Source organism: Salmo salar, chromosome ssa04, assembly GCF_905237065.1.
Source record: "Salmo salar chromosome ssa04, Ssal_v3.1, whole genome shotgun sequence".
NCBI lineage: Eukaryota > Metazoa > Chordata > Actinopteri > Salmoniformes > Salmonidae > Salmo > Salmo salar.
The window spans coordinates 78039206-78052307 of NC_059445.1; the positions used below are offsets into that span (position 1 = coordinate 78039206).

The 13102-nt window shown below is 40.7% G+C and overlaps 1 protein-coding gene across 2 annotated transcripts in view; it reads right to left on the reverse strand.

Moving 5' to 3' along the window:
* Positions 1-7492: 7492 nt before the first annotated feature.
* cpeb4b (cytoplasmic polyadenylation element binding protein 4b) overlaps positions 7493-13102 on the reverse strand; it is a 34954-nt gene continuing 29344 nt past the window's right edge. For both annotated transcript variants that reach the window (XM_045717359.1, XM_045717360.1), the window contains 2 exons: positions 12634-12815; positions 7493-11979 (listed from right to left, as the gene is read on the reverse strand). In XM_045717359.1, coding sequence (XP_045573315.1) covers positions 11752-11979; positions 12634-12815 — 410 coding nt within the window. In that variant the 3' untranslated portion in view covers positions 7493-11751. The remainder of the gene's footprint in view (positions 11980-12633; positions 12816-13102) is intronic.

A 13102-nucleotide genomic window follows, 5' to 3' on the forward strand; every position in this document is an offset into this window, starting at 1 on the left:
GACAACCATCTCTGCAGCACTCCACCAATCAGGCCTTTATAGTAGAGTGGCCAGACGGAAGCCACTCCTCAGTAAAAGGCACATGACAGCCCACTTGGAGTTTGCCAAAAGGCACCTAAAGGACTTTCAGATCATAAGAAACAAAATTCTCTGGACTGATGAAACCAAGATTGAACTCTTTGGCCTGAATGCCAAGCGTCACGTCTGGAGGAAACCTTGCACACCCCTATGGTGAAGTATGGTGGTGGCAGCATCATGCTTTGGAGATGTTTTTCAGTGACAGGGACTGGGAGACTAGTCAGGATTGAGGGAAAGATGAACGGAGCAAAGTACAGAGGGATCCTTGATGGAAACCTGCTCCAGAGCGCTCAGGACCTCAGACTGGGGTGAATGTTCACCTTCCAACAGGACAACGACCCTAAGCACACATCCAAGACAACGCAGGAGTGGTTTCGGGACAAGTCTCTGAATGTCCTTTAGTGGCCCAGCCAGAGCCCGATCGAACATCTGACCTGAAAATAGCTATGCAGTGGCGCTCCCCATCCAACCTGACAGAGCTTGAGATGATCTGCAGAGAAGAATGGGAGAAACTACCCAAATACAGGTGTGCCAAGCTTGTAGTGCCATACCCAAGAAGACTCTATGCTGTCATCGCTGGCAAAGGTGCTTCAACAACATACTTAGTAAAGTGTCGGAATGCTTATGTATATGTGAAATTTCCGTTAAAACAAAATATATATATATATATATATATATGCAAAAATGTCTTGACCTGCTTTTGCTTTGTCATTATGGTGTATTGTGTGTAGATTGATGAGGGGGAAAAAATATTTAACCCATTTTAGAATAAGACTGTAACAAAAGAAAATGTGGAAAAAGTCCACCGGTCTGAATACTTTCCAATGCACTGAATTCTGCACCAGTTTAGACCAGATCACATAGTGTACACAGGATACACACAGTGTTCAATTACCTAAGATGTACAATTCCTGTCCTAGAGTACTGATTCTTATCAATGTTCTAACTGAGACAACATGCCCAGGGCAGAGGCCTTGCCTTCCTATGCATTTTACCAGACACCACGACCTAGCTGTGTTTACAGAGTGGTCCATTTCTCTGTGACCTTGTTACTGACTGCCACAGAAGCAGAGAGAGAGAGAGCGAGAGAGAGAAGCAGGCATCCGGTAGCAGAATGGATTGGCTCAGCAGAACCTTTGTCTCCCCTGTGAGATAGACAGGCGTTATGTCATCTGGATCTTTCATCCAAGCCTTGTATCAGTAATATTCTATGCACACTTCCTGCAGCAGGATAGCCACGCAATGACATCCAAAACGTTTTCTCTTGCATGACTTATTTGGATGATAGCAAAGTAATTGGATATCAAATTATTTTGTCTACATTGAAGAAAAATACTAGGGGAGAGTTGGGTTAGTTGAGCCACCCCTTGTTTCTAGGAAATCATACACAAAAAGAGATCATCATTTCATGGAGTCTGTAAATGAAGAAACCACATACAAAAAGTGGTAAGCAAGTTAGGTTAAAAAAAAGTGATTTTCACAAAGTCAAATGAATTTATTGTGTTAAAGGTTTCATGATGCTTGTTTCTAAACCAAAGTAGATTGTTTTAAGACTTTAATACATCTGTTGGGGTCTCTGAAAGCTACAATATGAGGTCCTAAACCTACATGACAGTACATCGTTGTAGCTGTATGGGCTAATATAGTCAAAATGTTTGCCTTGGGTTAAATTGAGCCAATCGCCACCATACCCCATACAAATGATGATTGCAAAAATTTGATGCATATTAACCACAAAACAGACGAAATGTAATCTGTCATAGTGCACTTGTATTGTTACATCGTGTATTAAAAGTAAAACAAGCAGGGGTCTAGCCCCCCCTTGAGGTTCTTGAGAGAGAAGCCAAGGAAGTGAGAGAAGGGAAGAAGTCCATTTGAACAGCAGCAAGAGATGAAAAAAAATACACTGAATGACACTGAAGAGGTACATTAACAAAAAATACTATTAACATGTACCTGTGTGAAAGAGAGGCTATGATAGAGTAGCAGAGGCACACCAGGTCTTATATGATGACATGGAGTCTGAGCTTGATAGAGGCTATGACAGAGTAGCAGAGAAACACAAGGTCTTATCTGATGACATGGAGTCTGAGCTTGATAAACATATCAAGAATCTCACAGACCAGTTTCATGGGCTTAGTAGCCTCAAATTGGCACATCAAAACAACATCCTTATCCCGGACAACTGGTCAAGAAATGGAAGGGTAAGTGATAAAATTAAATCAAATCAAAACGTTATTTGCCACAAGTGTAGACTTTACTGTGAAATGCTTACTTACAAGCCCTTAACCAACAGTACAGTTCAAGAAGAAAATATTTACCAAGTAGACTAAAGAAAAAGTAATAACCAAAAGTACTAAAATCAGAATAACAATAACGAGGCACCGGTACCGAGTCGTGTGCAGGGGAACAGGCTAGGTAATCTGTACATGTAGGTGGGGGCGAAGTGACTATGCATAGGTAACAAACAAACAGTGAGTAGCAGCAGTGTACAAGAGTGTGGGGGGGGGGGTCAGTGTACATTGTCCGGTGGCGATTTTTCTGAATTGTTCAGCAGTCTAATGGCTTGGGGGTAGAAGCTGTTGAGGAGCCATGTGGTCCTAGACTTGACGCTCCGGTACCACTTGCCGTGCGGTAGCAGAGAAAACAGTCTATAACTTGGGTGACTCTTACCACCTGGGGGCGGCCTGTTAGGAAGTCCAGGATCCAGTTGCAGAAGGAGGTGTTTAGTCCCAGAGTCCTTAGCATAGTGATGAGCTTCATGGGCGCTATGGTGTTGAACGCTGAGCTGTAGTCGATGAACAGCATCCTCACATAGGTGTTCCTTTAGTCCAGGTGGGAAAGGGCGGTGTGGAGTGCGATTGAGATTGCGTCATCTGTGGATCTGTTGGTGCGGTATGCGAATTGGAGTGGGTCTAGCGTGTCCAGGAGGATCCTGCTGATGTGAGCCATGACCAGCCTTTAAAAGCACTCCTGGCTACCGACGTGAGTGCAACAGGTCGGTAATCATTTAAGCAGGTTACCTTCACTTCCTTGGGCACAGGGACTATGATGGTCTGTTTGAAACATGTAGGTATTACAGACTCGGTCAGGGAGAGGTTGAAAATGTCAGTGAAGACACTTGACAGTTGGTCCACGCGTGCTTTGAGTACGTGTCCTGGTAATCTGTCTGACCCAGCGGCTTTGTGAATGTTGATTTCTTTAAAGGTTTTGTTCACATCGGCTACCTAGAGCGTTATCACACAGTCATCCAGAACAGCTGCTGCTCTCGTGCATGCTTCAGTGTTGCTTGCCTCAAAGCGAGCATACAAGGCATTTAGCTCGTCTGGTAGGCTCGCGTCACTGGGCAGCTCGCGTCTGAGTTTCCCTCTGTAGTCCGTAATAGTTTTCAAGCCCTGCCACATCCGACGAGCGTCAGAGCCGATGTAGTAGGATTCTATCATAACCTGTCTGGGCTAGGGGGCAGTATTTTCACGGCCGGATGAAAAACGTACCCAATTTAAACAGGTTACTACTCTGGCTCAGAAACTAGAATATGCATATTATTAGTAGAGTTTGATAGCAAACACTCTGAAGTTTCTAAAACTGTTTGAATGGTGTCTGTGAGTATAACAGAACTCATATGGCAGGCAGAAACCTGAGAAAAAATCCAACCCGGAAGTGGACTGTAGTTTTTCAAGACTGGGCCTATTCAGTATACAGTGACTTGGGTTCAATTTGCACTTCCTAAGGCTTCCACTAGATGTCAACAGTCTTTAGAACGTGTTTCAGGCTTTTGCAGTCAACAGAGAGCGAACAAGACCTCCTGGAGTCTGATGACCGAGAGAATGACAGGCAACAATTACGAGCGTTCACGTGAGGAGATAGCTGTGTTCCAAAACGTTTTTCAAGACACTGGAATCGTCCGGTTGGAATATTATTGAAGTTCTAAGTTAAAAAGGCCCTAAAGATTGATGTTTTACAACGTTCGACATGTTTCAACGAATGTAAATATAACTTTTCGGCGCACTTCCTACATTTGGAGTAGCTTACTGAATGCGCAAACAACAAGGAGTTATTTGGACATAAATTATGGACTTTATTGAACAAAACAACATTTATTGTGGACCTGGGATCCCTGGAAGTGCCTTCTGATGAAGATCATCAAAGGTAAGTGAATATTTCTAATGCTATTTATGATTTTAGATGACTTCAAAATGGTTGGTATCTGTATTGCCTGGTGTATTTCTCTGAGCGCAGTACTCAGATTATTGCAAAGTGTGCTTTCCCCGTGAAGCTTTTTTGAAATCTGTCACAGCGGTTGCATAAAGGAGATGTTCATCTATAATTCTTTGAATAACAGTTTAATATTTTATCAACGTTAATGATGAGTATTTTTGTAAATTGTTGTGCTGATTCACCGGCAGTATTGGAGGCAAAATATTTTCTGAACGTCACGCGCTAATGTAAAATGCTGTTTTTGGATATAAATATCAACTTTATCGAACAAAACATTAAAAAAAAATTTGTGTAACATAATGTCCTAGGAGTGTCATCTGATGAAGATCGTCAAAGGTTAGTGCTTCATTTCTCTGTGTTTTGGGTTTTATTGACCCATGACCTTGCTTGGAAAATGGCTGTGTGATTATTTTTGTCTATGTACTCTCCTAACATAATCTAATGTTTTGCTTTCGCTGTAAAGCCTTTTTGAAATCGGACAATGTGGTTACATCAAGGAGATGTGTATCTTTAAAATGGTGTAAAATAGTCGTATGTTTGAGAAAGTTGAATTATGACATTTTGTTGTTTTTTAATTTGCCGCCCTGATATTTCACTGGCTGTGTCCCGCAGGTGGGACGCTACCGTCCCACCTAGCCCATAGAAGTTAATCCTGTATTGACGCTTTGCTTGTTTGATGGTTCGTCTGAGGGCATAGCGGTATTTCTTATAAGCATCCGGATTAGTCTCCCGCTCCTTGAAAGCGTCAGCTCTAGCCTTTAGCTTGATGCGGATGTTGCCTGTAATCCATGGCTTCTGGTTGGGATATGTACGTACAGTCACTGTGGGGACGAGGTCATCGATGCACTTATTGATGAAGCCGATGACTGAGGTGGTGTATTCCTCAATGCCATTGGATGAATCGCGGAACATCTATGCAGTCTATGCTAGCAAAACAGTCCTGTAGTGTAGCATCTGCTTCATCTGACCACTTCCGTATTGAGCGAGTCACTGGTATTTCCTTCTTTAGTTTTTGCTTGTAAGCAGGAATCAGGAGGATAGAATTGTGGTCAAATTTGCCGAATGGAGGGCGGGGGAGAGCTTTGTATGTCTCTGTGTGTGGAGTAAAGGTGGTCTAGGATTTTTTCGCCCTGGTTGCACATGTGACATGCTGATAAATATTTGGTAAAACTGATTTAAGTTTGCCTGCATTAAAGTCCCCGGCCACTAGGAGTGCCGCTTCTGAGTGAGCATTTTCTTCTTTGCTTATGGCCTTATAGAGCTGGTTGAGAGCTGTCTTAGTACCAGCTTTGCTTTGTGGTGGTAAATAGATGGTTATGAATAATACAGATGAGAACTCTCTTGGTAGATAGTGTGGTCGACAGCTTATCATAAGGTACTCTACCTCAGGCGAGCAATACCTCGAGACTTCTTTAATATTAGACATCGCGCACCAGATGTTGACAAAAAGACACACACCCCCACTCTTCGTCTTACCAGAGGTAGCGTCTCTGTTCTGCCGGTGCATGGAAAATCCCGCCAGCTCTATATTGTTATTCAGCCACGTCTCAGTGAAACATAAGATGTTAGTTTTTAATGTCCCGTTGGTAGGATAATCTTAATAGTAGTCAACAATTTTATTTTCTAACGATTTTTTTTAGCAAGGAGAATGGAAGGCATTGGGAGTTTATTCACTCGCCTCCGGATTCTCAGAAGGATCTCCGATCTGCGTCCCCTTTTCTTCACGCAAAAGGTGCGGATCTGGGCCTGTTCCAGTGAAATCAGGATATCCTTCTCATCGGACTCGTTAAAGGAAAAAGTTTCTTCTAATTCGCTGTGAGTAATCGCTTTTCTGATGTCCAGAAGTTCTTTTCGGTCATAAGAGACGGTAGCAGCAATATTATGTACACAATAAGTTACAAAATAAGTTACAAAATTGCACAATTGGTTGAAAGAATGTAAAACGTCAGTCATGTTCTTCGGCGCCATCTTGATGGGAGTGATATTGAAATGATATTAAACAAAGAGAGATATATATATCTGAATGTACACCCCAATCCATTAATTCAACTTTGACCTACCAGCACCATCACACTGTCACAGGACACCATCACCCACTTACCCCAAGGAGGCTCAACTTACTCTGTCCCTGTTCTCAACTTACCCTAAACCCGGGGTAAGTTGTGTCAAGAGACCACTTTTTCTTTCGACAAGCTATGTTTTCAAAACTGTTGTTTACATTAATTCTGATTATATCCAGGAATACACAACATTCTGAATATATGTAGATATCTTTGTTAGAAAGAATACTATATTCCCCTTGATGTAGTGATGCTGAATGTAAAAAAATGTCTCAACATACCCTACTCTCTACTAGGATATGAGATGGTTTTGCCTACATTGAAGGAAAATGGTATGGGTTTACACTTTAGCCTACTCATGCAATGTGAGTGCTGCAACCTAAGGTACGCAAGGTCCCAAAGGTAGTGAGCTAATGGTTTTCTTTTCAGGTTGGACGGATTATTAGAGAACCACAGAAAAGTGGATTCTAAGTAGCGCAACCAATGGTTTCATACTTTATATTGGTAATGTACTAGTCAGCAGGTAGGTGGAGCTGCTGAGTCTGAGGAAGATGATTACTTACTGTGTTTGTAGACACACTAATCACACCTCATTATCCAATGGAATTTCTGCAGTATTATCAATACCCTGGCATGCATGATACATCTATTTTACAATGACTGGCTTCATCAGCTAATCATCTGTGGCTTGTATAGGATGACCAAGGATAAGCAAGGATGACTGTAGCATTGTAGTGACATTCTACATCTTTGAAAAGATCAGAGTAACAGCTGGCATACAAACACACTGACTTTGTAGCGTGGACAAGGAAATAATCAATGGTTGCAAAATAAATGCTCATAAAATATTAATGCTTACTTTGATACCGACATTATCGAAAGCTGCTTGTGGTAGCCATTTTAACTCCCTATCTCGCACTCTTTCACACACACACACACACACACAGACAGCCTAACGTACATAACTCATTGTGACCTTATTTGCTTGTATGTAGTAAAGATATCTGAAGTCATTTGGAGGTTTTATCAGCCAGGGCCCAACAATGGCTGCTGCCTAGCTTTATGAAAGCAGCAACAGATAAACCGCTACAGAAAACGGACTGTTACAACCCACACCGAAATAAACACACAATGGGCCTTATCACAGTTAAGTTTTATTCATTCAACATTTCACATTACAAATATTTCAAAATGATGCACTGTTATAAATAGTTGGCTGCAAACAATTAAATAACAGAATTTTATTTTTCGTTTCACTAGCACTGCTACAGACCAACTCCTAGAAATATGGACATTTTGTATTACATAACTTAATTAGAAAGGAAAATACAAAAATAGGAACTTATAAAGTGAAATGACAATAGAAATTAAGGTGATATCTTAAGTAAAAAATGCTATTAATAAATACAACAACCTTCCCAGTTAAAAACTATTGAAATTTTGCCATTAAGTAACATCATTAACAGACAAATATTTAAATATTTATTTTCCTTCAGAAAATGTTAATCATATATTGTGGAGCACAATATAGCAATTAGTAAAAACTAGACACTTTAAAAGCTTCACCTCAAAAATATAACAAAAATCTGATCAAAATTATAAAAATTATACATTCCAATTAAAAATATACCAATAAACAGCTAAATACATTATTGACCTAATAATTACAATGCAATCACAGTAGCTTGAAATAAACAAATGAGCACAAAACCTTTAATGTTTTAAAAATAACTTCAATTATTTATATTAGTACAAATAGTTTGATTTCTTTTTCTTTTTTACAAACACCAGCATGAAAAGGATTACAGTAACAGTAGAAAATGACTGAAAAACATATTAACGTCTTCTTTAAATGTCTGCAATTAAAAATGGCATTAAACAATTACATTGCAAAGAGTCTTTATCTGGAAAAAAGTAAAAAATAAAATGTATTGCACATAACAACTCGAAGTTAACTTGCAACATTTACCACATTCAAGTCTTAAAGTTCCCCTTCTTCCAAAACGGTTGAATTACCTCAACAGACAGTGGAGATGAGTTAACAAGTCTTTTCAACAGTGTCCTATAAGATGCTCAAGTCCTCCACTGCTAAAATAGATTTTAGAGTTAGTTTTTTTCTTATTTTCTCATCTTTTTTCTTTGCATCCTGCAGAGGTCTGAGTATGGAGAAGGCAACGATATTAACACATGGGAGGGAAGTGAGGTGTGGGGGTTTCCTTAACAAATTAAAGTTGAGAAACATCTGGTGCACAACCACAACAATCAAATTCAATAGCTAATTCATGTACTTATCTTTTTTTCGTCATGCATGCTAAGGATTACAATAGGAGCTAGTTGGCAAGTTCAAGAATATATATTTTCAAATGTTAAAATATCTAAACACCAAACATCCATTCTTGTGATACGAGATTCAGCCGAAGCATGAACCATAATTTGCATTATCCTTATAATAGTTATATTCCAGCTATGGAAAGGAAACCAAAAAGAGAAGTTACCATTTTCCCCAACTAGGATAACAATTTTTTTTAAACAATAACATTAAAATTTTAAATGACAACTTTGTCCTCGCCATGCTGTTAAGATCTGATTTTTGTGAAACATCTAGTGTATAAGATCTAAGACCTAAGCAGTACACTGATCGTTCCTCTGCCGTTTCGGAAGTCGCGTCAATGCACGTACGCTACTTGGTTGTGAAGATTCCTCAGCACTGAAATGTAGAAAAAAGCAGAACTGAAAATAATATATATCGAAATCACTACATTTTTTTCGTTAAATGAAAAGTGTCCATATATGCAGATCTCTCAGTAACAAAAGTACAAAAGCTACCATTCACAATGTGAAAAATTGAGGTATTGCAAAAAGGAGTTTTCCCCATTTGTGAAAAATGTGCCTAAAATGACTGTTGGGAAGAAAGAAAAAAAAATATTTAGAAAAGTAGTGCATAAAATGTTTATATGTGCATGACAAAATAATTTAGCTAGAAAACACTGTACCAAAAATCAGCAGGCCATGTATAAAATAATCTTTTTTTTTAGTTTTCTCTCATTAACAGCAAATTCTTCAAAAAGTGTTTAACTCCTAAAATGTTTATCCACCACACCAGCAAGCTAAAGTCATGGTGCAGAACTGGTGCAGCAGAACACCATCAAGCTAAAGTCATGGTGCAGAAGAACACCATCAAGCTAAAGTCATGGTGCAGAACTGGTGCAGCAGAACACCATCAAGCCAACACAAGGATACGGTTTTCACTAGTGTGTTAAATTGTATTTCAGCACTCCCTCCCTGACATTAAAACGCTAGTAGATTCAGATACTGTATGACTATAATAACCAAACCAAATGTGAGCCTTTGTTTAGCTTTTTGTGTTCACTTCCCCAAACCTGTTGCAGACCTATTCACGTTACACAACTGCCTAGCAACAAACGTCTCCATTTTGACCTTTGGAAATGAGGGGATTGACTGGTGAAAAAGCCTGGGTGTCTGTAAACTGAATAAGTCCAGTTGTTTTCACTAGTGTTTTCCTGGATTTTGACTGCACTGTTATCTATTGAAGGCCAATCTTTGGTTTGCTGTAGTCCATCTGGTCTTCGTAAGAAAAATAGGAAAAGAATAACTCAGAAAAACTAAAATGAAATACTGTATTACTCACTACTGCACAGCCGACTTTGGTTCCCTAATGCATCTAGGTATAACCTCTTTATTGCAGTGTTTGAGTGAGTGAACTGCATTGTGGGACGCATGTAGTAGAGCACATCGCATGGACTATCTTCATTTATGCTTAGAACACTGGCTGAGTTAGCTGGGCTGGCACAGGAAGAGAGGTCTGCAGGTCTAGTAACAGCATCCTCCTCTAGATGGAAATGTGTTGATGACAAGCCTGACTTTTGTAATTCATTTCTCTTTTTTGAGGGGGGTTAAAAACAGAATACGGTTGTGAATAAAGGATTGGGAGATTTGCACCAACGCAATAATAATAATAATAATACATGAAAAACAGGGCTTTCTGCTCACGTGCAGCCCTGATGAGAACTAGGCACTAGCCTCTCCTAGCTAGCATGACCTCAGACACAGAGGGGGGGGGTGTCACTTATCTCTATACGGGCCAGCGCTGAGGGCCTCAGGAACCTCCAACGCCATACATTCCCCAATAAAATGCTCTGTTCATTCGTAGTACAACCTTGGGTCGGATTACAAAAATAAAGAAGTGACAAAGCAGCGTCTATAAAAATGTGTCTTTTTGCTGACGCCGTTTCCCTTTGATTGTGGTCCTAAGGGAAGAGGGATACCAGCTTACTTTCTTTAACTTATTTGTCACATTAGCAGCTAAGCTTGAGGTATTAGTTTTTGCATGTCAAAATGGAGATCAAACCAGAACGCCTGTTGTGAAATGGATCTTGTCAAGTAACATCAAATATTAGCATGGTCTCTAAAAAAAATCATAATAATATTCAAACATCTGATCTGGGAAAGAATCCATGTTTCTGTACTTGTTTCTTTTTCAAACCAATTGAGATTAAGCTTTGGTTAACTACTGAGACGTTATATTCTGCACTCTAAAATAAAGAAATAAGTGCACTCTTCTTTAGCAACACCTTTGCTATTAACATCTGCTCTGGAGCCTATTGGATGAACTTCTGCTCTGGAGCCTATTGGATGAACATCTGCTCTGGAGCCTATTGGATGAACATCTGCTCTGGAGCCTATTGGATGAACATCTGCTCTGGAGCCTATTGGATGAACATCTGCTCTGGAGCCTATTGGATGAACATCTGCTCTGGAGCCTATTGGATGAACATCTGCTCTGGAGCCTATTGGATGAACATCTGCTCTGGAGCCTATTGGATGAACATCTGCTCTGGAGCCTATTGGATGAACATCTGCTCTGGAGCCTATTGGATGAACATCTGCTCTGGAGCCTATTGGATGAACATCTGCTCTGGAGCCTATTGGATGAACATCTGCTCTGGAGCCTATTGGATGAACATCTGCTCTGGAGCCTATTGGATGAACATCTGCTCTGGAGCCTATTGGATGAACATCTGCTCTGGAGCCTATTGGATGAACATTTGAACTGAACATACTGCTTTGAAGTTGATGGTCAATGACACGCCAATTGGATAGTAGGGTGACAATTGAAAGCCTAATCTTTTCAAATTCTGCTCTAATAAAATATAAAAGCAACTGGAGAAAGTCAAGAGAATGGGATTTCACATGGGATACACATTTTCTTTTCCTTTCTTGACATATTTCCTCATCTTTAAAAGAAATATTAATTTAAAATTAAACATTTTTTTTCCCAAATTAGAGTTAGAAAGGAACCAGCAACAGAAAAGTGCATTTATTTGTACAATGATTTTGCGACTCCTACTCCCCCCCTCTCCCCTCTGCCTCTCTCTCAGTTCCAGCGGAAGGAGATGTGCCTAGGCCGGTCCCCTCCCTCCTTGACCAGTGGTTTGTGGAACTCCCGACCAGCGCGTGAGTGGATGGCCGCCCAGCAGTATTCACAGTAATACTGGAGACAGGTGACGTTGGCGCAGAAGAAAGGGGCAAACTTGCCCCCGCACCGAGTTCCCTGACACTCATCACACAACTGGTCGTCCAAGACGTATGGCTTCACTTCCACCTGGGGGTGGGAAGAGGGCAGAGAGAGACAGCGGGAGGACCAGAGAGAGAGACAGCGGGAGGACCAGAGAGAGAGACAGCGGGAGGACCAGAGAGAGAGACAGCGGGAGGACCAGAGAGAGAGACAGCGGGAGGACCAGAGAGAGAGAGAGAGAGAGAGAGAGAGAGAGAGAGAGGTAGAAAGAAAACCATACATCAGACATGCAGTAAAGAATAGAACTAGGATGAATACATCTTACATTAGCGTACTGTATCTAAAGATTTAACACAACACATAATTGCATTGACAATTACATTCCAATTAGGACAATGGTCAACAATAAACATTCTAAAGTCAGTATCAAAGTAGAGACGTGATTGGTTGGTATGTTCATTATCAATTATTCTAGTTTGACTGATTTCGGCTGAGTGAATTAGCACAATTCTTCTGCAGGTGGCAGCTGGTTAAATGTCTGCGACAGTAATTTCTTATCTGTCCTCGTACGATCCAGTCAAAATACCCCAAAATGTTTTACTTTCATCTATAAAACCATTACAATAAATAACAAAATTGTCCTTTTAAAAATGAACAAGACAGGAGCCTTATGTGTTTGGTACAACATTTCAGCGTATTTGTGTAATGCTGTATTAGCCTGAGGAGAGGGCTTTCACTAACCCGTTTATCGATTTCTCCATGCTGCAGTTGGACAAAACGAGCGCTGATAGCAGCAATGTAGCTCTGCTGATTAGAGAAGGCGACCCGCCCTGCTCCCTTGGGGTACTTGAGCTCCGGGTCTGTGTCAATGCCTGCATAGCACACGCCTCCATACAGCCTGTCCATGATCATAGCCAGCTCCACTGTGGACGGAGGGAAACAGATTGCAGGTGGCACAATGCCAGGGTGCAGCCTCGTACACTTCATGTAACATTCCGAGCTTGGTCGTAATGTTCCAAATAGCTTCCATTTTCATTATGAGTTGCTACCAATTCTCTTCTCCTCCATTACATACTGTGCATGCTGATGTGATGAAATGCAGCACTAATCTAACAGGTTTTAATACGCCGTAGAGGATACATGTCTGTGTCCCAAATGTCCTATGGGCCCTGGTCAAAAGTAGTGCCCAATATAGGGAATAGAATGCCAT